Genomic DNA, 25,694 nt, shown 5'->3' on the forward strand with positions numbered 1-25,694 from the left:
GGGTCACTGAGTATCTCGGTGGATATATATATATATATATATATATATATATATATATATATGTTATATGTATAGTACAAAATTCCAGTACGATTGACTGGTATCGCACATGTTGCAAATCGGCTTTCGATGTAATGCAAACCGAGGTGGCCCGGAGTGGCAGGTGATGTATGCGCACGCGCGAACGTGAGCTCCGACACAAGCACGCCGTCGGCCCGTCGCCGCCATGCCGTGGTCGTGATTTCATCGCATACATTATGTTGCTATCATTCATTCGTTTCACCCGCCGTGGTTGCTTAGTAGCTATGGCGTTGGGCTGTTGAGAACGAGGTCGCGGGATCAAATCCCGGCCACGGCGGCCGCATTTCGATGAGGGGCGAAATGCGAAAAACACCCGTGTATACTTAGTCTAGGTGCACGGTAAAGAACCCCTGGCCGTCGACATTATTCCGGAGTCCCTCACTGCGGCGTGCCTCATAATCAGATCGTGGTTTTGGCACGTAAAACCTCATAATTTAGTCAATTAATTCGTTCTTTTCATGCAGCCGTCATCGTTCCGTAGCCTTCACTCTGTCGTTATTACGTCGCCACTTCGTCGTGATCCCGCCTCCATTGTCAGCCAGTCATCATCACTGTGTCGTACCCGCCGTGGTTGCTCAGTGGCTATGGTGTTAGGCCGCTGAGCACGAGGTCGCGGGATCGAATCCCGGCCACGGCGGCCGCATTTCGATGGGGGGCGAAATGCGAAAACACCCGTGTACTTCGATTTAGGTGCACGTTAAAGAACCCCAGGTGGTCGAAATTTCCGGAGTCCTCCACTACGGCGTGCCTCATAGTCAGAAAGTGGGTTTGGCACGTAAAACCCCATAATTTAATTTTTTTTAATCATCACTGTGTCGTCATTGTGCCCCTGTCATCACTCCGTCGCCGTCATACACAGTCGTCTTCATTACGCCGCCGTAACCATGCCATCGTCATCGTGTTTCAATTCTTCGTTGCATCTTCGTCATGCGCTCGTGGTCATACCGTAGCCGTAATGCCCCCGCGATCGTTCCATCATCATCATTCCAGCCTCGTCATCCCACTGTGGTCACGCTACCATCGCCATACAGGCGCCGTCCTTTCACCGTCGTCATTTTTCATCCCTTCTTCGCCTTTATGCCATCGTCATCTTCCAGTAACCTTTACGGTTTTAGCGCAAGAAAAGGGACGGGAGACAGACGTACAACGCGGACACAGCGCTGTGTCCGCGTGGCACTTTTGTCTCTCGTCCCTTTTCGTGCGCTAAAACCGTAAAAGTTAGGGAATATACCAACGTGCCCAAACTTACGCTCTTTCATCTTAAAGTCGTCGTGCCGTCACGGCCGTTCCATTGTCGACATTCTGTCGTAGTCATTGCACTGCGGCATCCGATTGTCACGACAACGGCGTCATTTCGTCGTCGTGCCTACGTGTTAGTTCCATCGTCGTCAACCCACCGCCGCCATTGCGGTGTGGACGTCTCGTTATCGTCAACTGCGTCGTCGTCATACATTCGTGGTCATACCGTCGTCATGATCCTGTGGCCTTTTCATTATTCTCGTAATCACGACCTTGTCGTCATTTCATTCGCAACAAGATGAGGCGTGTGCATGCTGCAGCGAAAATTCAGACACCACTCAGCACATCCTAATGGAATGCGAATGAATTTACCCAGTGAGACCCATGGGTAACGTACACCTTCCAGAAGGGCTATGATTTAAAGTGACTTACACAATGGACCACTGTCGGAGGACCTCTTGCTAGGCGCGTGGCCACAGAATTGGCATACGACAGAGACAAGGCGTGCACTTTCACGTTTCCTAGGTGACACGGGCCTGGACTCACGCCTGTGATACCAGTTGTGTAATGTGTCCTTCACCTCGTTCCTCCCATTATCATCCCCATTGTGTCCCTTTTTCTTCCCCTCTTCCCCTTCCCTTACGTAGAGTAGCAGGCCAGATGCTCCATTATCCGGCCGACCTCTCTACATTTTCCAATCATTAAAATACTTCTTCTTAAAGTGGAGGGATGCATAAGCCGGTCAGCAGCCAAGATAAACAAGATACATTTAGAGCATTAGTGAAAAAAAAAGAAGCAGGTTTAGATTGATACGACTGGATCCGTTACAGACATGGGTAGATAGAGAAGATTCGAGTGAAAAAGAAAGATTATGGAGATGTATGCAAATATGCTACAATTAAAAACATATATAGTTAGTACACCCGATTAAAACAAGCAGTCTGGGTGACTATTTGTCACTGCTCCGTTTCAAAGGGGATGCCAATAAATCTTCATCGTTCTGTCGGCCGCATCTCTCTGTGTGGGAACGCTGCTTGTATCTAAATTGTAGCGATCACAATTTCTGCATATTGATATTTTCTGAACTGACATCATTTACGAATTGTGCTTTGAAATTAACCGTCCTCCACGTACTAGAACAACAACGTACAGCGTTGTCGCCAAGTACAAGCTGCCTTTAAGTCAGAATATGGCGATGTTGTAAGAATTACTCTTCCGCAGATGAAACAGTCACTAAAATTTCAATATTTCTTTGAAACCGAATATTTTACCACCGAAGATGGTTATATTCCCGGTGCCGAAACGACACTTTGCCTAAACTACTGGTCTTCGGGTAAAAAAAATTGCATTGCATAGACGCGAATGTACTTTATTTGCGTACATTTACTGCAATTGTTAAACGATATACAAGATTAACTTCGTCTACAACTGTCAGCCATACCCAGTGATGGCGCCTAAATTCCCATAGGGGCGAAATGCAAGAACAGTCTTTACCGTGCTTTAGGTGCACGGTGAAAAACCCCCCAAGGGTTCAAAATTAATTCTAAGATCAAGCCACTCTGCTGATTAGAGATGTTAAACACGACATTATAGATACCTTTACCAATTAGTCCTCGCAATGCGAATGAACGAAGCGTATACAAATAACACATATTTACTTGCGCGTTTAAATAACCGTCCTCCACGTACTAGAACAACAACGTACAGCGTTGTTGGCAAGTGCAAGCTGCCTTTAAGTCAGAATATGGCGATGTTGTAAGAATGACTCTTCCGCAGATGAAACAGTCACTAAAATTTCAATATTTCTTTGAAACCGAATATTTTACATATAAAGAGCCGCTTATCGCAGCTCTTTATATGCTATGAATATTTAGTTTGGCGCTTGTGCTGTTCACGCAGGGGAGGCCCCCACCAGCTTCGTCCTAACGCCTCTATTTTTATGTTCACTCAAATTGGTGACTACAAACTTGATGTGAAGCCTGATTGTGGCTTCATGGATGACATTTGTGAATGCTCATCATCAGAGTGTTGAACTTGCTTTCGCCTTTGCGCATCTCTCTTTCTATGTCATCATCATCCCTCATCACATCTTTATGTCCCCGTTCCCCCTCCCCCTGTGCAGAGTAGCAGGCTAGAGCACCTTAGCTCAGGCCGACCTCTCTGCCTTCTTTCAAATAAATTATCTCTCTCTCTCTCTCTCTCTCCTTGCGCGTTGACTTCGCTGTGCCTGAGGCCTCCCATTGTTGGTTTCAACTTTAGAACACCCACTTTTGCCTGCTTGCGCGCATCATCACAGCATATATTTCGTGTCGCAAAGGTTAGCATAAAAACAAAAGGCGAGCTTTCTGCTTTTTTTTTTCCCCCGCTCGGCCGGCGCTGCGCATGCGCAGACGTCTTTCATCGCCCGCTGCGCTCCGCATTCGCTCTTTCAATTTTCACCGTGTTCGTTCCCTCGGTTACGCCGAGGGACAACACCGACGCTCGCCGCGGGAACGGGCGCCTGTGAGCTGCGCTCTGTAAAAGAAAACGCGTACACATGGCGCACAGGGGCACCAAGCACTGCGCGACTGCACCCTGCCGAGAGATGGCGGTGGCTTCGTTTTGCCAACCAAGAGCCATAGCACGTGCGCCGGTGACGTCATGCTATGATGGCGCCGGCGCTGTGTGACGTACCCAAGGCGAGGTCTATAGGCAAGCGGTCGTCCATCAAACCAACGCTTCACCCTACGATGCGATGCGCCGTGTGAGGGAATGACAGCGATTACGTTTTCGCGGGCTACGAACAACTGCACACAACAACGCCTCGAGCAAACACGTCTCACTCTGTACGCTGTGCACTACGTAGACAAACAAAGGTAGTGCACGCGAGGTAACATTTAACGACGCATCACTGCCAAATATTGTGAATATAAAAAAAAATTAAAAATTGGCTGGGAGTGTCCATATAGTTGCTATCGTAACAAAGATGGGCGCGTCCCACGCATTGTGGGAATCGGTGTAAGTGAATATTTGTATGCTGTTTACTTTTATTGACAAATAATTAGCGGTGATGTTGGTGGCGAATGTGTAATTTCTTCGGCGTTTAGTACGAGAGGGGCGAGTTGATGGTAAACGTTACCTTGCGCGTGCCACTGCAGTTTGTATGCGTAGTCCACAGAACACATAGGGAGACGTGTTTGCTTGAGGTGTTTTGTGCGACACTGTTCATAATCTCTGAGAGGATTGAGCATTATCATTGCCTCAAATGGCACATAGCATCGTGGCAGAAGTGTCAAACTTTAATTGAATTATGGGGCTATACGTAATTAAAAAATTATGGGGTTTTACGTGCCAAAACCACTTTCTGATTATGAGGCACGCCGTAGTGGAGGACTCCGGAAATTTCGACCACCTGGGGTTCTTTAACGTGCACCTAAATCTAAGTACACGGGTGTTTTCGCATTTCGCCCCCATCGATATGCGGCCGCCGTGGCCGGGATTTGATCCCGCGACCTCGTGCTCAGCAGCCTAACACCATAGCCACTGAGCAACCACGGCGGGTTATACGTAATTCCGTGAACTATTATAATTGTATGTATCCACTGTACGCATACATTCGCGGTATGCGCCACGTTTCGCTCCGTAGCGAAAGTGCTCCTGTCCCGTGGGACACTTGTTTCCGGCCTGGGCGGTGCCCTCGACGCTGAGTACACGCTTTGGAGCCATTTTGATGGCGCGTTCACGTGCTCTTTCTGCGTACATGGGCAGCTCGCTGTTTAGACGGCAGCTCCAAGCGCTTTCTTCGGGCCATGGACGACTGTCATGTTTACACTATCGTAGTCCAGTACGCGCCCCTCGACAGCTCAGCACCCGCGTTTTTGTCACGTAGCAAAGCGAACACAGCACGCGCCATACGCACAAACTGCGAAACGCTGCCGCGGCGGCGCCGGCCGGGATTCTTAGTGTTCCTGTATATGCTCCCGCAGGGAGCAGAGTTGCGCATACCTTTTCCGGCGCCGCTCGCACCGCTATTGGCCGAGCGCGAAAAATGACGTCAAATGATCCGCGCCGCTGCGAAGCCAACTTTACGGGCGCATCGCCGACTCATGCGAACTCGTCGTTTCTGTCAGTGCCATCGCCATTGCAATCAGCGGACCGTCGATCGTGCGTTGAGAGGAGCAGCTGCGAGTTTCAGGTACGGTATTCGACGATGTGAAGTCAAGGACCTTGGTGAAGTGATACGAAACACATCGTACTAGCACTTGTATTCCAGTATGACGGGATGCAGCGCACCACACTGCACAAACCTCACGGATGTCAGCCATAGGAGTAAATGCTTCAGCCAAGCAAACTAGCTGGAGACACACTGATACTATAGTGAGAGTGTTGTTGCTAACAAGTCTGGGCTTCTTGACTTTGAATGCACCCTTCAGAGTTTAAAATTGAAATGAATAATATGTACCGCTCTCGTTAACCGCAATTTCTGAAGATCTAGGACATCTTTGCAGACAGCACACAAGGGAACAAAGATAAAACGGGTGCTAAGTTGGCATATGCATATTTAGCTCTCGAGCTGTGATAATTGTAATATATTTCTTCTCCGTGTGAAGTTTTTAGAACAGTAAAATTGATTCTAGTCAATTTATTGTCTTGAAGTGCACAGGCTTATTTATTTTGTTAACTAATTGCTGCCATAGAAGCTAAGCCGCAATTGTATGTGCGCAGCTTTTGAGCATCATGTATCAGCCAGTGGAACAAAAACTTGTCGTTCATTCAGACACGCTAGAAATCTACGTTGTGCTTTGGTGAATGCTGTTTCCTGTGGGCAGGAGTGGAGTGAATGCACTGTTCAATGACGTAAAATTTCCTTGCCTCTGATGCGATAGCTATAGGTCACAAAGCTTTGTAACCTGGCTTTTTGGCCAAAACCTGCTTAAGTGATTTCATTGATTTGATACAGTGTCTTCAACTACTGGCTTTTCTCCGAGTAGTAAGAGATCAAGAAAAATGTGTTGTCAGATTACAGTCTGCACTGTGTGAATAATTACTCTGCAAGTTTGCCATTTTGATGTGATTAGTGCAATAAAAATAATCTGTTGTTACTCTTAATAGCTTGTTGCCTTTCCAGTTTCTTTGAATTCTGCCCCCAAGGTTCCAAGAACCAGCACACTTGGCCTGCTGCCAGCAGCCGTTCATGCATTCCCTTGTATGAAATAAATTTTACCTATAAGCTCTTGCATCTTGAATCTTTTTCTACTTGCAGATTTGCTGCTACTATATAGCTGATTAGTCTGTGGTATGAATGAATCGTACAAGTAAGCTTTGCTTAAAATGTGCGCATGTGAACATCTGAAATGCGCTTAAATCTGTGTCTGCACCGCATGTATCGAAAACGTGCCGCTGTTGTGAACGATGGTTAGTGATAAATGACGCTCTGTTAACGGTCACTGACATAACTGCAGGCATGATAGCTCTCTTGGCGACGGTCATTAATCGGCTGATTTCGGCAGCCAAAATGCGCTAAGTGTCAACCTTACGTGTGTCAAGTTTTAAACACTCTTTAAAACATTTTTTGCTTTCTGACAGTGGTAAGACAACTTCATATGCATGCTGAAAATCATTGCACCGCGTTTTGTGGCAACGTACTGCGCGTTTGCGAGCGAACTTTGAAGCTGTTCGAGCCACGGGAGTATATTATTTTGGGGAATCGAAGGCGGTCCTACCCCATAATTGTACGTTCATGTGTGTTTGTATATGGGTGTTTGCATAGGTACATACAAAGTTTCGCTTGGTTGGAAGCCCACCCCCTCCGACTGCACGAATGACTCGTTCGAGCGTAGCCTCTATTAAGAAGTGCCCTTTGCTAAGCGCCTGCGAACAATTGGCGCTTGTAGCTCGCGACCACTAGAGAAAAAGGCGGAACACCGCGCGGCAATTGGCTCCTGCGCGCACGAGGAGTGGCTTCGCTGCAGAGCTGGATCACGACGGCGGACCTATGCGCAACTCTGCTCCCTGCGGGAGCATATACAGGAACACTAGGGATTCTGGGAGGCGAGCGCCATCTGGTGGTGTTGCAAGAAACCCAGCGGCGCGCACGAGCGAGACCACAGCAGCAGCAGCGCCCGAAAAGTCAGGAGAAGAGCCAAAGTAGGCTTCACAATAAAAAGATACACTGTAGAATATTGTCGGGAAGCTTCCCCTACTTCAGCTGATTGATTGATTGATTGAAAACTGTTATTCCACCGAACTGGGGTACCTGCCTCTTAACCTACACGTAGGTAGGGGGGGAGAACGAAGCAGTCCCCGCGCGTTGAGGACGGCGAGTCTTCACGGCCTCAACGGCCAGGCGGATTGCTCGACGCTGGTCCTCTTCAGCCTCGCTCTGGAGCAAGGCCTCCCAGGCTTCTCTACTGTCAATGTTTTCCTCGGCCCCTGGGGAGCCAGCACACTCCCATGTTATATGGTCTAGCCTACCTTTTTGCTTACAAATTTTGCAGAGGGCATCAAGTCCCACAAGTGCGTAAGATCTGCCTAATGTTTTTTTTTCTCTTGCGTTTTTGCTGCGCGGCCCATTCCCACTGGCGGTGTCACGCGCTCATTGTTGCGTTTTTTTCTCGTTTCGCGCAGCGCACGCTTTTGCGCGCTGTGCACGAGAACACCTGGCCGGCGGTACAAGTTAGTGCCGCGCGAGCACTGAGACAGACGCAAGCGGATCGACGAGCACGATCGCGCGCTGGAACCTGGTAGAAAATGGCGGATAGTTTCGTTTTCCGCGCACGCGACCACACGACGTGTGAACGTGCAGACGAAACTGAACCACGTCTCTATTTGTAAGGCACAGAGTAAAACTGTCACTCGCAGACGCAGATATTCGGTTTGTAGGTTTCGTCATTGCTTTAAACTTTAAATCGTCCATAGGGATGCAACAGATCGAACACATAACTGCTCTAGCCTTGAATAATTCTCGAGGTCGCGCGTCATGGTGAATGCCGGTTCAGCAACGCGAATTACGCGAGCTCACTTGCGCGTTTGACCTCGAGTCTGCGGCTGAGAGCCCTGCTCCCTTCGGAAGACGTGTGCGATGGCGTTAAGGGCCCCGTGTCGCAGAAAACTCCGTGTCGGCGTCGGCGTCCGGCGTCGCCGTGAGCGAAAATTTGCGTATATATTTAGGTATCTGTATATGCATATTGTCAGGACTGGGGGCTCAATCCCTTCGTCCGTGGTCCTTTGCCAAGATTGGAGTACGGCATGAATTCGAAGGTAGCTGGCCCATGCCGTCGTCCAACTTATTTACGCTGAGATCGTTGATGAAGTGAAGAACTGCTTCTCATCGAGAACGAGGAAAAAGGGGTTTATTTACAGAAAATTAACTCAGTCTAACATGACTGTTTGAGAAAAATAGTATTAGTCCAACAGGACTGCATGAGAGAAGTGAACCAGTCTAACATGACTGCTCAAGAGAAGTGTGTCCAACAATCGCACCACCACAGTTTTTATACACTCGATCCGCTGGTCCTACGACGCGGCGGCTGTTCGTTTACACATCACCAACTCGCAGCTGCTCTGAAGACCAGTTTACAGACACAAAGGCACACACATTCCGAAGCCCAAGCGACGGCGTTGAAGGTGGTGCCGTTCCGGAAAATCGACGCCGCTCGAGGGACGCTCGTTGTTTTGCAACATGCGGAACCGTGAGAGCGCAAAAATAAGACGTTCCCGCGGTAGCTTCTTCAGGCGTGTCAAATCAGCGCCGCGTTGAGGAACTCTGGAATCATTGTCCACACACCAAACTCGTCTTGTCACAATGTCGAAGCGGGCTGGAGGAAGGCGGCGGATTCCAGCGCAAAGGTCGCTTCTTTGAACGCCTCGCAGCTGCAGCGGCGGAGAGCGGGAGGTGCGCGTCTTGCACTCCTTGTCGTAATCGGGTGGCAAGGTGACAATCTTGTTGTGCAACCCGCCGTTCTTTACAGCGCCTCCATGGCCCCAAAAGTCTCGACTGTCTAGCGCTGACAACCGCTAGGCAGGAAGAGAACGGCTGCTGGTCAGGGGGGGATTGATGTCTTGGCTCGCAGCGACCACTTGTGCATTGATGTCACCGCCCCAAAACATCCAACAAGGACAGGCAACTGCAAAATGAACCCCACAACACGGCTCTGCGCCGAGATGACGTGCATTGGCTCTCACTTTAGACTCGCTAGGCTTCAAAAAAAACAACAACAACATAAGTGCAGAAACAAAAAAAATGCGGCATTTCACTATGCCAATTTCTGAAGCAAATTCCTGCTGACAAATTCAGCAATCATGGAGGGAATCCTGCTAAATGAGAGGGGATCTTCTTCGCTTAATAAAATTAACACTAGTAACCCTAAAATTTAGGCGGGACCCTCAAACGCAGAATTCAAATTAGCCTGCTCAAACCATCCGCATTGCTATGCAACTTTCCCTTCTTATATCTAACGGAGAAGTTGTACTCTTGGAGAGTGAGGCTCCATCGGAGCAAGCGGCCGTTTTTGTGTGACATTTGATTGAGCCACGTCAGAGGACAGTGGTCGGTCTCGAAGATGAACTTCGCTCCGTACAAGTAACACGACAACTTCTGGGCGGCCCAAACCAAACAAGCGCATTCCTTCTCTGAAGCGCTGTAGGCTTCCTCTCTTACATTTAGTTTACGGCTGGCGTAGAGGATAGGATGCTCCTCGTTATCGTCGCCGACTTGACTAAGTACCACGCCCATACCTCTGTCGCTTGCGTCGCATTGAACTATGAATTCCTTTGTGTAGTCTGGCGCGCGAAGCACAGGGCGAGAAACCAATAGCGTTTTCAAACTTTGAAAAGCGTTCTCTTTGTCCTTATCCCAGTGTACGTTACTCGGTGCTCCCTTTCGGAGGGCGTCTGTTAATGGACTTGCCAATTGTGAGTAATTCGGAATGTACCGTTGATAGTACCCCACAAGTCCCAAAAATGAACGAACGTCCGTTTTCGTGCGCGGCTGAGAAAAATCTCCAATCGTAGCTATTTTCAGCTCAGCCGGTCGTCTCATGTCCTGACCGACAACATGGCCCAGATAGGTAACCTGCGAACAACCAAACCTACACTTTTCCGCTTTCATCGTTAAGTCGACTTTAAACGTACGAAGTCTCGCATTCTTGTCGTAATAGAATTTGGCGTTCCTTTGAGCTATTTCCATGTTCTTTCCGACTAGTTCTTGGGTCGCGCTTAGCCGTTCCAGTAAATTCAGCACGTATTCAACCACGGTTGGACTCTCCCCCCTTTCCTCCCACATCTCTCTTAACATTCTCAGTGGAGAACGGAGTGTCCTCCCATACACTAGTTCTGCTGGAGAGAACCCTGTCGCTTCATGTGGAACCGTTCGCAAAGCAAACAAAGTTGCCGGCAGACAGTTCTCCCAGTCCTCCTTGTGCTCGTAACAGAGCGCACGCAAAACTCGCTTAAGCACCGAATGCCACCTCTCTACACTGTTTGACTGAGGGTGATAGACAGAACTGTGAATTAACTTTACCCCGCACTTTTGCAAGAATGTGGAAGTCAGTGCGCTCGTGAATACTGACCCTTGATCTGCCTGAATTTCGGCTGGAAACCCAACTCGTGCAAACACTGTCAAAAGCGCGTCTACTACTTCAGTGGAGCTGAGCTCTTTCAAAGGGATTGCTTCTGGAAACTTGGTAGCCGGACACAGCATGGTAAACAAGTACCTGTAGCCTGATTTTGTTTTTGGAAGAGGCCCTACCGTGTCTATTACAAGCCGTCTGAAAGGCTCTGTTATTAAGGGCACTACCTTCAGTGGAGCTTTCCAAGTCTCTCCTCGTTTACCAGAACGCTGGCAGGCGTCGCATGATCTTACAAAGTTTTCTACATCTTTGAAACAGCCAGGCCAGTAGTATTCCATAAGCAATCTTTCCTTTGATTTGTTTATGCCTAGGTGGCCGGACCACCCATTTCCATGACAAAGACTCAAAAGGTCCTCCCTATACTTAGTAGGTATGACTAACTGATCTAAAATCTTACCCTTTCGATCTCTGTAATGCCGATACAACAATCCTCCTCTCTCATGTATCGTTACGTTGCGCCTAGCAATGCCTTCTTTAGCTGTGTCCCGTAATTTAGCTAAGCTCTCATCATTCTTTTGCTCAGCTGCCAGTGACTCTCTATCCACGCGTAAGAGTTGATCAAAGTTCTTTGAGGCCGGTGATAATAACGACCCTGTCTCGCTTGTGAGCGTGTCTGCATGCACTTCCTGCAGGCTAGAACTCTGACACTCTAGTGCTACGCTCTCATTGAGCTGGTCAACTGGCAGGCTCTCCTCAACTGTTCTTTTGTCCGTCGGGCCTAGCTCGGATTCGGGTATTGAAGCTATCCCCTTTTCTGCTTCAGCTGGAGGAGCTTGAGCATTTTCAGCCGAAAGCGCCGCGATCTTACGAGCTTGGCCTCTGGTCAATGCCTGTACTATGCCCTCTCCCAGTTTGAGCCCTCTGTCACGCAGTAACTGGTTCGAACGATTCGAAAAGATGTAGGGATACTGCAGTGACAAAAATTTGGAAACTGCAGCCTCAGTCTCTAGCTCCCCGAATGGTCCACTGATTTTGACTTTGGCCATGGGCAGACACACGCTGTGTTCTTCTACAACCTGTTTTATCCATGCTACTTCTCCGGTGAAGTCCTCTACCATCACGTAAGACGGATGGACAATGTCCAGCGTGGCGGCACTGTCTCTTAGCACTCGGCATGGTTTTCCATTAACTTGCAGGTTGTGGAGATACGGACTTAAAAGTTCCATATTCTCATCCTTTTCCTCCACGTAGGAAAAGACTACGCTAGGCTTCTCGCAGTTTACAGCTATATGTCCCAGTTTGTGGCATTTGTAACAGCGAATTGGTCTGACAGATTCGAATTTTCTTTTCTGTTCTTTTTGTGCGGTTTCTCCGTTAAGTTTCTCCTCGCTCTTTTCTGCGGGCTTTTCCGCCAGGTCTACAGGCTCGGATCGTCTAGCTTGCGCACCCTTTTTGAACGGAAATGGCTTCCGCGGTCCATTTCGACCGTCCCAGTTTCCCTCCTCGGCGTTCAACTTTCTACGGGTTGCGTACTCTTCGGCTAATTCAGCCGCCCTTTCCACAGTGTTTACATTACCTCTATCTTGCACCCACAGTTTCACAGCTTGGGGAATGGTTTTGTAAAACTGCTCTAGACACATGCATTCAATGATCATGTCTCTGCTGTCGTACGCTTCCGCGCTTTTAAGCCACTCGACTAGGTTGGCCTTTAAGCTATATGCAAACTCCGGATAGCCCTCGCTATCTTTCTTGCCTGTGCTCCTAAACCTTTGCCGAAAAGCTTCGGCTGAAAGGCGGTATTTCTTCAGGAGACTAGCCTTAACTTTCGCATAATCATATGCATCCTGCACACTCAATCTGGCGATTACTTCCGCCGCCTCACACGGCAACATAGACAGCAACCGCTGTGGCCATGTACTCGGACCGAAGTTCATCTTTTCGCAAGTCCTTTCAAAATTGCTTAGGAACAAGCCTATGTCGGTCCCGACCTCATATGGCTTTAATAGCCTGTCCATGCGGTACGATTCTGCCTCACTTGATCGACCCAGAGCTCCTTCACTTCCTTGAGACAACTCCAAACGTCTGTTTTCAAGTTCAAGTTGCATTTTTGTTATCTCGCGATCTTTATCGCGTTCCTCTCTCTCTCGTTTTTCTCTGTCTCGTTCTTCTCTTTCTTTTTCCCGTTTCTCTCTCTTTTTGAGAAGTTCCAATCCCATTTCAATATCTTGCTCACTGGCCTGATTGGAAATTAGCTCCAATAATTCCGATTTGAGCATTTCCTTGCGTACATCTAGGCCCAGTTCCTCACCAACAATCAACAACTCGTCTCTCAGCAGTGTCCTTAACTCCATGACTGCTGCTTTACTGCCTTGATTCTGCTCTCTAAATCTAGCTAGGAAAACACAACCTAGCTAACACACAACAATCTAGCTTCCCTACTGTTCTAAACAGAACAACCACAAAATGAAGCCTAGAGAGTCAAAGCAAAAACCAAGCACTCACCACAGATACAGCACCATGTCGCAAAGTCCATCTCACCGCTGTCAGCCAGTTGTCAGGACTGGGGGCTCAATCCCTTCGTCCGTGGTCCTTTGCCAAGATTGGAGTACGGCATGAATTCGAAGGTAGCTGGCCCATGCCGTCGTCCAACTTATTTACGCTGAGATCGTTGATGAAGTGAAGAACTGCTTCTCATCGAGAACGAGGAAAAAGGGGTTTATTTACAGAAAATTAACTCAGTCTAACATGACTGTTTGAGAAAAATAGTATTAGTCCAACAGGACTGCATGAGAGAAGTGAACCAGTCTAACATGACTGCTCAAGAGAAGTGTGTCCAACAATCGCACCACCACAGTTTTTATACACTCGATCCGCTGGTCCTACGACGCGGCGGCTGTTCGTTTACACATCACCAACTCGCAGCTGCTCTGAAGACCAGTTTACAGACACAAAGGCACACACATTCCGAAGCCCAAGCGACGGCGTTGAAGGTGGTGCCGTTCCGGAAAATCGACGCCGCTCGAGGGACGCTCGTTGTTTTGCAACATGCGGAACCGTGAGAGCGCAAAAATAAGACGTTCCCGCGGTAGCTTCTTCAGGCGTGTCAAATCAGCGCCGCGTTGAGGAACTCTGGAATCATTGTCCACACACCAAACTCGTCTTGTCACAATGTCGAAGCGGGCTGGAGGAAGGCGGCGGATTCCAGCGCAAAGGTCGCTTCTTTGAACGCCTCGCAGCTGCAGCGGCGGAGAGCGGGAGGTGCGCGTCTTGCACCCCTTGTCGTAATCGGGTGGCAAGGTGACAATCTTGTTGTGCAACCCGCCGTTCTTTACAATATGTATATGCGTTGAAGTCAAGAAAAAGAAATGGGCATGGGCAGGACACGTAATGAGGAGGGATGATAACCGATGGTCATTAAGAGTTACAGAATGGATTCCAAGGGAAGGGAAGCGTAGCAGAGGGCGGCAGAAAGTTAGGTAGGCGGATGAGATTAAGACGTTTGCAGGGACAACATGGCCACAATTAGTACATGACTGGTGTAGTTGGAGAAGTATTGGAGAGGCCTTTGCCCTGCAGTGGGCGTAACCTGGCTGATGATGATGTTGTTGATGATGATGATATGCAAAGCCTTGCTATATGACATGAGTTAATGCGGAATAAATTGCTACACCATTCTACCGGTGAAGTTGCTCATAACTTGTCTTACGTTCTTGACAAAGTTATTCCTCGGAATTTCGAGAATGACGGGCGACAAACAAGTGCCACGAAACAAAACACTGACAGCGCATGCCTTTCATGTTAAATCTTCTCGGACTTCAACATTAAAAGTGCGAAGCAATAACAAAAACCTGGAAACGATATACCTTTCTTTGGCACGGCTGAGCACTACCTCCGGGATCGGCCCACGCAAGAGGCCGCGTTTCTACTGCAGGAAGCTCGCTTCGCGCGTAGCATACGCCGCCGGTGTTTCCCGGTAAACATCACGCTCACATAAGCTGCAGTTGCCGGAAAACGCGAGTAGCGGTCAGGGATCTTTGAATGCTATCGCGTTCCGCTTTTATTAAAAACTGGCTGTGGCTTAGCTAAGGTTAAGCCCAGGATGCGAAGCATACCAGCCTTTATTTTAACGCGACAGCGTTAAGGAGCTCGTGTCGCAGAAAAGTCGGTGTCGTCGGCGTCGGCTCAGGTGTGCGGCGCTTGAGGCTCAGGCGCACATTTCGTTGCCGCGCCGAACGCTGTGTTGCTCGACGCTCACCGCGTCGGATGCGGGGGGGCGACGCCGCGAGCGACGGCGTGAGTTGGAGCCCCGTTTCTCCTCTGTCGTGACGTCACGGTGTCACGTGGTATTGAAGGCGACACCGCCGCGCCTGTGGAGCTGGGTTGAGCTCTCGTAATATGCTTCGCATAAAAGGCGGAGCTTACGCGCCCTCCATTTTTTGGCGCAGCGGTGTAATACTTCGCAGACGCAACCGCATACACTGCTCTTGTTTGTTTAAATTCGCAAAACCTGGTGAGTTGCCCTACAAGCTGCATTTGACAGAAAACTCGGGCTGTGGTGGGCGAGAACGTCGACGAAATCGCAAGAGATACGAAGTACAAAAACGTCGCTCTGATGAGCGGGAGTGCAAGGACGCCGGGCCGTGACGTATACCGGCGCATAGCTTCTGGGCGGTACGAGCATCACATTCGAAGTATGCTACCGCGCAATGAAAGTTAGCAACTTGGAGTTCTCGCTTAGTCTTGTTTTCAATACTCGCTTTTGCAAGTGGTGGCCAGATTTATATTAGGTATGCTTACTATAGACACACAAGCCGCGAGAAAATTTCGGACGACTATTTGTCCCGATTCAAGTTACGACGACAGGTGCTGGTCTTGCGAGCACGTTGCCACGCCATAGTCGTCGCAGATCATGCGATAGTAAGAAGCCGAACGCCATCCTGCGTCCACTATTGCACAGCTATTTCTACGTTGCAGTGCGAGTCTCCAGAAAGGAGCGTCAGGCATACGCTGTGAAATTTGTGGCGAGCATATATAAACCGAGTCACGCTTGTCTTTATTGCTTCTAAAACGCCAGCCACCCAGCCTGATAAACGAGTGCTAAATGTAGCGTAATGGGCAGCGGCACTTGGAGAGCAATGCTCAGGTATTGCTGTCGTCACCAGGCTGCCCGGTGGAGTGTCCCGGTTGGTGCTCTTGCGAAGCCTCGCCGCTAGCACTGCCAGTGGTACGCTTCGCGGCGTCCCACTCTTCAGCAGTCATGGTGCGCTGGGATTGTGGGTCCCTGAAGGGCGTCACTAGTTCGCGGCTGAACACGGAAGCTTGTTGCTTGTAGTGGCGGAGCTGCGCCTCGGAATCCTCAGGCTCCTCCTCCATGGGCATAGGCTGGGGTGCCTGACCACTCCCTGTGGACGAACCGAACGCCTGTCCACTAATGGTAGAAGCGGTGGTCCCTTCCTGTTGGCCCCTACCTTCTTCCCGAGAGGAAGGCCCGGAAAGGGCTCCGTGGCCGGACGTTCCTGCCTCCCCGGATGGCCCCGCCGTCGGGGAAGACATTTCTTTCCCAAGAACCCGGCCACAGGACGGTCCCGGCGAGTGTGGGCCTGCAGACGATGAAGTCCTGGGGTGCTGCTTGCTTTCCTGCTGGCGACTACGTAAACGAGACGAAATGGACGTAGACGCGTCCTCCTGCTGCTGCTGGGCCTCGTCGCTGTCGGGTGTTCGGCCCAAGATCTCTGCCGGCGGCAAGGTCCAAGAAGCAGCCGATTTGCTTCCGCCAGGGCTTGTCGGCAACGTCAGGGGTCCCGCGAAAGTCTCAGATCTGGGCAGGCCTTCTGCAGGCTCGGGCTGCGACGTTCTAGTTTCTTGGAAGGAGGTGGTCCTGGACAAGACCCCAACCCCTCCTCCCGCGTTGCTGTCCGAAGGCGAAGAGACGCTGCTAGTCGTGGTGCTGCTGTCGGGACGCAGCAGGACGGGCCTCCTCGCTATCGGTTTCTCGAGGGACTCACATGAGGACGCTTGGAGCGCGCTGCTGCCTTCGGCGAACGGCACCGGCGAGTCTTGGTGTGGCAATTCCTCGGGCCTCGGGTCCCCGGGCTGTCGAGCGCTGCCATCGCTGCTGTTGGATGCGGAGCCTACTTCCATGCCTTCGCCTGCTTCCATGCCTTCGCCTGCTTCCATGCCTTCGCCTGCTTCCATGCCTTCGCCTTCACTCGGGGTATCCGGTCGGATCACTGGAGCTTCCTCGCCCCCCTCTTCCTGGTCAGGGACGTTCGAGGGCGTGGACATATCGCTGTAGATACCCGAGCTAACATCGGGCGTGCTATTCGTGGCGAGCGACGGAGGCGACAAAGGTCGCGGCCTCGCCTCGCCGTTGGACGACGACAAGTCAGAGAAGGACAGTTCGGCATTCGCACTCGGACGCTCCAGGGCGCACCCCTCCGCCAGAGCTCTCTCGGCGGGCGTCGGTCCGTCTTCGGTGTCCGAGGACGTCGAGCGCCTGCGCTGCTTGGCTGCTGGAGAAACGGAGGCGGAGCTCGCACTTTGACGCTCTTTGTCCGGCGTCACGGGGTGCGTGCGGCGACGTGACTTCAACGGCAAATCGAGCGGGCGTGTGGCGGCCCCCAGACCCCGCGACGTGGATGGCTGCGACGGAGATACGACCATACTGCCCGCGTCGCTAGAGCGCTGCTCTGTCGTTTCTGCCTCCGATGACGATGACTTAGCGACTTGCTTGGTACGTGAAGGACCCGCAACGGCCGCTGGCAGGGAAGAATCGGGAAGGTCTTCCATCTCGGCTTTGGTCTCGGCCGTCAGCTGTAAAATTTCAGCGGAGACTTTCTTCTCTGCCGTCGGCTGTGAAGTTTCAGCGGAGTTTTTCTTCTCTGCCGGCGGCTGTGACGTTTCAGCGGAGTTTTTCTTCTCTGCCGTCGGCTGTGAAGTTTCAGCGGAATCTTTCATCTCGGCTTCGGTCTCGACCGTCAACTTTGAAGTTTCGGCGGAGTCTTTTATCTCGGCTTCGGTCTCGGCCGTCGGCTGTGAAACTTCGACGGAGTCTTTCATCTCGGCATCGGTCTCGACCGTCAACTTTGAAGTTTCGGCGGAATCTTTCATATCGGCTTCGGTCTCGGCCGTCCGCTGTGAAGTTTCGGCAGAGTCTTTCATCTCGACTTCGGTCTCAGCCACTGGCTCGGAAGACTCAGCGGACTCTTCCATCTCTGCCTCGGTCGTGGCTATGCCCGAAGTGCTCGAAGCGCCTGGGCCTCCAGGTATTCCTTCTTCGTCCGAAACGCATTCCATCTCGGCATAGTCTTCAGTCATGTCAGCGTCGTCCACTGGCTTCGCTGGACCTCCCGTATCCATGTCTGTCGGGATTTCTTCCGGCCAGACGACGTCCTCGTTCGTCACACCCTTTCGACGGTTGTCGCTTTGCTGGTGTCTGCTTAGGAACGCCTTCAGAGTGCACGCGAAGAAAAGTGCCCAGCTACCAATTAACGTAAGGGCAACTGAAACGGAGCCAGCTTGTTTGCAGGGACGTCCTATTGAAATAAATGACCGTCCGATATGCGCACTTCATGTATACGCCATTGAGCATGCTCCACGTATAGATATCTTACTTTCGGATTTTGACAGTGCGAAAGCGACTGATTCCGAAAAAAAAAAAAAGTTTATCATTATATCTGATGTACCCGGCGTCTAGTCAGCCATTTTTCTGGCGGCCGAAGGTATAGTTCGATAGTCGTTAGCTATCGTACTTTCGCAACAAGTATACAGCAAATTAAGTATGCACCAACTCTGACGCCAGCTCCTTTACGCGTGTTCGAGACAAAGCTTGCTTTGGAGGCCGTATACCCGCGAAACGCTTCTGTGTTAAAACGATGACGCACTATAACTGAGCGCAACAGTGTACGCCACCAGGTGGCGTTAACACACGCACGCGCGCACGCGCGCTAAATGAACACGCCGATCAACTGCTACGCATCAGGAGGCCGCACTGACAACGTGGCACATTTGATAGCCTCTGTCTGGGTTTGGAAGCGCCCTGCAACCGTGTAGCTTGCGTTCAAATTGCGTTGCTCGAGTCGGAACGAGGCGCACATGTTACACGATGCGTACGCTATCAACTGAATTTGTTCGTAACATGTGTTTTCCGAAGTTTATGTCGCCATGTGACAACAATGCACGAAAGATACGTAGTACTCAGAACACGCATTGTTGGGCGCGCATGGCTCACAAACCCGTGCACCCCGTCGTTCTAAGTTACGAACGGTATTAGAAAACGAAGGGCGAAAATTCGTGTGCCCTGACACCACTTGTAAGAACTGGACACAAGAAACAGCCTAACACGAGGGCGTAGCCGGGGAATGCGCACCGGGAACGTGCCCCCTTCCCTTTCCGAAATATTTTGGTGTAACAGGCATAAAAGGACGTATAACAACACCCGCCTGCCCGCCGGAAGTGACTGAGTGCCAACTCTATTAATCGAACGGATGAGGGAAGCTTAGTAAGCTACATAGGTTTGGCCTACCTTACTCCTCACCGAATAATCAGATCGCTGCGTGGTGCCGAATTCGGTTAGTAACCAAAATCGGCTGCTGGGGAGAGAAACAGCCTATCACAATCAAAGAGCTTGCTAAGCTCATAAATGAGCTTACGGCTAACGTTGGAACGCTGGGCGAGGATGTTAAAGATGTTAAAACATCAATCCAGTGTATGAATGATAAACTTGATAATATTCAGCCGAGACTCGCTGAAGTCTGCGCAGAACTCAAGAACCTACAGAAGGATCATATTGCGCTTAAAAAAGAAAAAAAAGAGCTGCTAAAGAAGGAAACGACTGATACTAGAAGAGACCTGATCGAGCTCAAACAGTACAGCAGGCAGAACCATATTGAAATTAAAGGGCTGCCACGTGATCTGTCAGAGTGCCCTGAGGCCATCGCAGTAGTTTTTGGTGTGAAACTGGAGACCGAGATTAAAACCTATGAAATTGATGTCGTCCCCAGGGTGCCTACAAAATAAAAATAAAAGAGCGATGTTATCGTCTGGTTTGTCATTCGCTCTTTTCGCGACAGGGTGCTCCAGGCAGCAAAGAAAAGGATAAATACCGCTGAATTTGGCTTCGAGGGCGCAAACGCGGTCTACATAAATCAACACCTTTGTCTGGAAAACATCGCAAAGAAAAAAACAGAGGAAATTTCCGTGGGTTTCGCAGGGCAAGATTCTTGTTCGCAAGGCAGAAACGTCTTCTGTGATTCGTATTTCACGAGACAGTGACCTCAAGAAAATCGGGTAAACTTTAACCCAAAAAATGAACCTTCAAACGTTCCCAGTGCGACAAATAAATAACTTTCGCAGAGTGACCCATGTCTACAAGCTCTTACATTGTAACATTCGTAGCATTAATATAAATGTAAATAGCATGCCTTTATTATTGACTGAACGTAAATTTCCATACGATGTTCTCGCTTTAACAGAAACGCGGTTAAAACCAAATGAACACATTAACATTAGCAGGAACTTTTATCCATTAGCATGGATAAAACGTAGTCTCGACGCCTCGCCTTGGCAAACATAGATAAGGGGGGTGTTGTTAATCATAAAAAAAAGAACTTGAATATAAAAGGTTTTCCCCAATGAGCAATCACATACGACAGGAATATGACATGTTATTTATTGAGCTAGCCAATGAAATCAATATAGCAGTATTACACCGGCCTGCCTGTTCTAACGTAACCACATTTCTTGATTGCTTGGAAACCGTTCTTGAACAGTTATAGCTAAAGAATAACACGCTTATCGTATGCGGTGACATTAATTTAGATTTACTTGGAAGCACTAATTATGCTTATAAAACACTGATTGGTTCTTACGGCTTTTCTAATGCCATTACACACCCTACTCGCTTTAATGACAAATCTTCCACACTTATTGGCCACATTTTATGCATTTTCAATTCGGACAATTTTCGGACTAATAGATATCGACATAACCGATCGTCTTTCCAATTTTCTTTTTGTTGGCTTTCTCCTTATATAGTGTAGCGAAATCTGCATATCGCTCGGTTATCCGTTTTGACTACAACCTGCTGCGCGGCAACCTCACTGCATTTGGATCGGGACAGTTACGTAAAGAACATGTGTGTTTGCTTTGGCAATGCTATTTCGCAATCTATAATAACCACGCCATTCCATAAAAAAAATAAATGAGCATCTGATTCAGCCCCATGTAACGCGAAACACTTTATATCTTTCCAGTAAAAAAAAAGATTACTAGTACAAGAACCACAAACAAAACAACGTAAACCGCTTTTATAGAAATCAATACTAGTTTTTTTTTTCAGCAACGAACTAGTAGCGGTGTCACTCAGTAGCAGGAAGGCGCACTACAATCTAGTGATTTTGAATAACCAACAAAGCTCGAGAAAGCTACGGCAGGCAATTAACTCAGTCATCAAGGGCGAGAACGCACCTACCGAAACTCCCGTGTTATTCCCCGTATGAATATAATAATAATAATAATAATAATAATAATAATAATAATAATAATAATAATAATAATAATAATAATAATAATAATAATAATACTTCATTGATGACATGAGAATTATACAGTGGAAGAATCGGGCCTGCCAAAGCCGCAGTGGGCTTGAACGGCCGTGCCTGGCAGACAGCGACAGAGCCATCAGTAATATGTTATTAGGCAACAGCGAGAAAAAAAAAAAAACACACACACACACACATGACAGGCTTCCCATCACGCATTTGGATGCAACACGGAAGCTGGCTAATGATTTTTAATGAGTATCTTATTCGTTTCGGCCGTAATCTTGCCCTGCGGATCCCCCAGGTCAGTCGTTTCAGATGTACTCTTAGTGATGTGCATTAATTTGTGTCCTCTAATATAACAGCCACCGAAATTAAGTCTTTGTTTCTCTCGTTGCCCACCGGTAAAGCAGCCGGCTGTGACGCTGCTACATCTAAAATTGAGTGCAACCCACCGTGGTTGCTCAGTGGCTATGGTGTTGGGCTGCTGGGCACGAGGTCACGGGATCGAATCCCGGCCACGGCGGCCGCATTTCGATGGAGGCGAAATGCGAGAACACCCGTGTACATAGATTTAGGTGCACGTTAAAGATCCCCAGGTGGTCGAAATTTCCGGAGTCCTCCACTACGGCGTGCCTCATAATCAGAAAGTGGTTTTGGCACGTAAAACCCCATAATTTAATTTTTAAAATTGAATGTAGACATGTTTTGCCCATTTCTAGAGGAGATATTGAACATCGCTTATCACTCGCGTACGTACCCTGTTATTCTTAAAGAAGGCAAGGGTGTTCTCTGTGTTTAAAGGTGCGGAAATTCTGATCTCTCAGATAATTACCGGCCTATATCGTTTTTTTCTACAATAATTCCATTATTAGAGAAACTGTTAGCCAAAAACGAATGCTAAGCGTTTTATTAAAATACAACATCTTAGTACCCAATCAGCACGGATTCCGGTCGAGCAGATCAATGAACACAGCCATTACATCTATCGCAAACACGATATATAATGCTTTGCGTAACAAAGAAACAGCTGTTGTCATATTTTTAGACCTAAAGAAAGCGTTTGGAATGGTTCACCATGAACTATTTCTAATGAGGCTAGCTTGCTATTTATTTATTTATTTATTTATTCATTCATTCATTCATTTATTCATTGTTATTATGAACAGCGGTTTTTCAGAAGCAGGAGAGCTATACTATTTCTCGTTGTATATGCTGGCTTGGCCGCACTACAAGATAACTTACAAGGTTGCTTTGCCGCCTTGCGCTAAGGCATTGTGACAGAGCAAACAAGCACACGAGCAGAAACATGTATGAGTGTTGTTCATCGATGAGGCAGAACTGGTGCCGTAATGACGCTATTTTAACCATGTGCTACCGGATTAACAATGCGATTAGCATTTTTAGGGCACTTCACGCACTTTCTGGGGGCTAACTGTGTATCTATCTATCTATATCTCCAACCGTTTTCCCGCAAACCTGTGTCTCTGGGTTGTCCAGGGTCGAATGGGTAGCGCGTCGGGCTGCTGTGCCAAGACCAGGGTTTCGAAAGTGGCCGTCAGACTAACTTACGTCACTGGTTATGTGGAACTGCTTACATGTGTAGCACTCTTCAGCGAACTTCCTTGATGCCGACATGGGCCACTGGGAATGCGAGATGGGGTATGTGGCATGGGTATGTATACCGCGCTTCAATGACTCTCTTTCACGGTGACTTGGAGCACTGCGTATGTGACACGTCTGTATTACCCTTCAATGCTTTTCAACCTTTTTGATAACCAATTTGGCTCACTGGGCATGGCATGGGTATGTATACCGCGCTTCAATGAATTTCTTTCACGCTGACTTGGAGCAATGCGTATGTGCCACTTCGTCTGTGCTGCCCTTCCATGCCTTTCAACCTCTTTGATGACCAGTTTGGTTCACTGGGCACGCTCCAGTAGGGGTCTGCCATTCTTAAACGAACCCACTTGACGACAACTTCCTTGACTAGGCATTTGTTACGGGGCCGTAACGCTTTAGCGATTTCCGCCGTGAATGCACTGGTATGTGCCGATTCCTCAGTGAAGCTGTCGCCAACTTGGGTGACCGAGTGTGTGGCACTAGGTGTGCGCGGCCCAGGGGATGAACCATTCTGAGCGTTCGCACGCACCGGCACACCACGCATCTAGTCTCGGAGGCCACGCACGGACTTCTCGGCAGCACCACTAGATGGCGCAGCTTGTCCAGCGGTCGATTTATGCACCACTGGCCTCCTTGAAGCCCTTTGGTTCAGCGGGAGCAGTGGTAAAGCAAACATGTCTGCAATAGGCATTAGTAAGAGGCGATTGGAGGATTGGTGGAAGAAAAGTGGGGAAACGACAAAAGACGGAGACGTACAAAAGCACAGTTCGCAATAGGGGACCAGAAAATTTGGGTGTGGTGGTTCATAGTGTTTTTTTTCCTTTTTTATTGTTTAAGCTAGGTATGGCATTAGGCAGTATAACAGCAAGAGCTTGGTGGCGCAACCCACCGCCCCGTTCCAAAGGGGACGCTCATAACATCCATCCATCCATCCAAGCACGAGAGAGGAGCTCCGCTGCCGCATGACGCATTTCTGCACCGGCGCGCCGTGCATTTTAGGAGACCGCACGCAGGCTTCGCGGCGCCACTGCTAGATGGCGCGGAGTGTTCATGGGGAAGCCCGGGAGTGGAGTCCCGCTGCAGTACATGCCCCATGCACGCATTGTTTAGGCGGTGGCAATGCGTTGTGTCGCCGTGTTGTTTCAACGCTAGGCGCATTACCGTCCACAGTCACAGCGGGATGGTTTCCGCTGAATTTTTGACTAAAGCTAACGGGGTGACAGCTCCACGTTCGTCTCCAAAGCTCCAAGTAGGCGCACTGCGAGGAAAATTGCTTAGCTGAAAGAAAGATGGCTGCCACAACATATTGTTAGTGTGACATTTTGTTACTGGTATACGACAAATAATATGCATAGCGTATGAAAGGACACGTTAAAATATCTGCCGACTGCCTTAATTTCAAGTCAGAAAACAGAGGCTGCGATATCTGAAAGCGACGGCTGTTTCTTGGCTCTTAAAGGATTGTCAAAATGATATTTTCGACTATTTCTTTCTAGCCTTAATATAAGCATCCTGGACCACAAAACCTTAGTAAAAGATATTAGCAAGCCCCAGAGCGCCCTAAATAATTTACTATGATTGCTTTCCTACAGCCAGTCTTGGTTTCGTTTCCCAGGCGGTCGATGTTCTGTGACGTCATGACACAGGGGGTGGTCACCTGTGGGTAGGAAATCGTAACGTTGTCACACTCGTTCCGGCTCTCTCGGTGGTCTGCAATGTTGCTACTTTGTTGCGAGGCCCGAAGTAAAAGAATATCGAGTGATTAAGCAAAAACGTCGCGATATCCTTTTTTCTTCGTGGTCACAAACAATCACGACACATACGCCATCTGGAAAATGAAACCGAAAATAGGCGCAGAAAAATTGTTGTAATAATATGTTTTTGAGAAATGGTGTACAAATTTTGAATTCTGATTCATGATTGCTCATTGAAGTGCTTATGAAATGTATATGTTCTTCTTCCCTCCCTGTAACGACCCTCACTGGAGGGTTAACAGTATGACCAAATAAATAAATAAATAAATAAATAAATAAATAAAATCTAAGGTGCTCTCAGGCATGCCGGTATGTTCCCATGGGTTTAAGGTGGAGCACCCTTAATTTAGGGCACATGAGACGACGAAAAGCCGGAAATGTCGCGTCGGTACTCTTTTAACTGGACCTCGAGTGGTAGCTTCTGCCTATATCTATCCGGACTAATCCTGTCATGTCTTACTACCCGGATCTGTCATATCTGAATCAATATTTCAGAGCTATCTGAATCCCGCACTATATTGTTATTGAGTTGCTTAACGCGTCGACTTAATTAAACACGCGACCAATTGTTTTTGCATTCCGCCTGGCATAGCAGCGCATGCGGCCGGCCCCGTCTGGATTCGAACACGGTACTTCGGGCAAGCACTAAAGGTTCACTAAAGGCTGAGACTTGTAGTCTGAAATCTTTATTTATAAAAATTATTAATCACCACTTTTATCTCTTTCTATATGGCCCCATTTTAGTGAAATACGCGCGTCCCCATATTTCTACCACGCTCAGAACACATGAGTCAAGCCATCTTTAGCGCCCTTCCTAAAAAAAGAAAAAAAAAATCTCCAGTATGGTAATTACGCCTCCCTGCTTCCATGTCTTGTTCCGTGTCAAAGGAATGTCATCTTTTTTTTTA

The 25,694-nt window shown here is 48.7% G+C and overlaps 1 protein-coding gene across 1 annotated transcript; it reads right to left on the minus strand.

The window, feature by feature from the left end:
- Window positions 1-16,007: 16,007 nt before the first annotated feature.
- On the minus strand, window positions 16,008-18,227 carry LOC139047824 (streptococcal hemagglutinin-like). The gene has a single exon (XM_070521958.1). The coding sequence runs from the start codon at window positions 18,225-18,227 to the stop codon at window positions 16,008-16,010; it is 2,220 nt and encodes a 739-aa protein (XP_070378059.1).
- Between the last annotated feature and the right edge of the window lie 7,467 nt (window positions 18,228-25,694).

The sequence above is a fragment of the Dermacentor albipictus genome, chromosome 7 (genome assembly GCF_038994185.2).
Source record: "Dermacentor albipictus isolate Rhodes 1998 colony chromosome 7, USDA_Dalb.pri_finalv2, whole genome shotgun sequence".
NCBI classification, from domain to species: Eukaryota; Metazoa; Arthropoda; class Arachnida; order Ixodida; family Ixodidae; genus Dermacentor; species Dermacentor albipictus.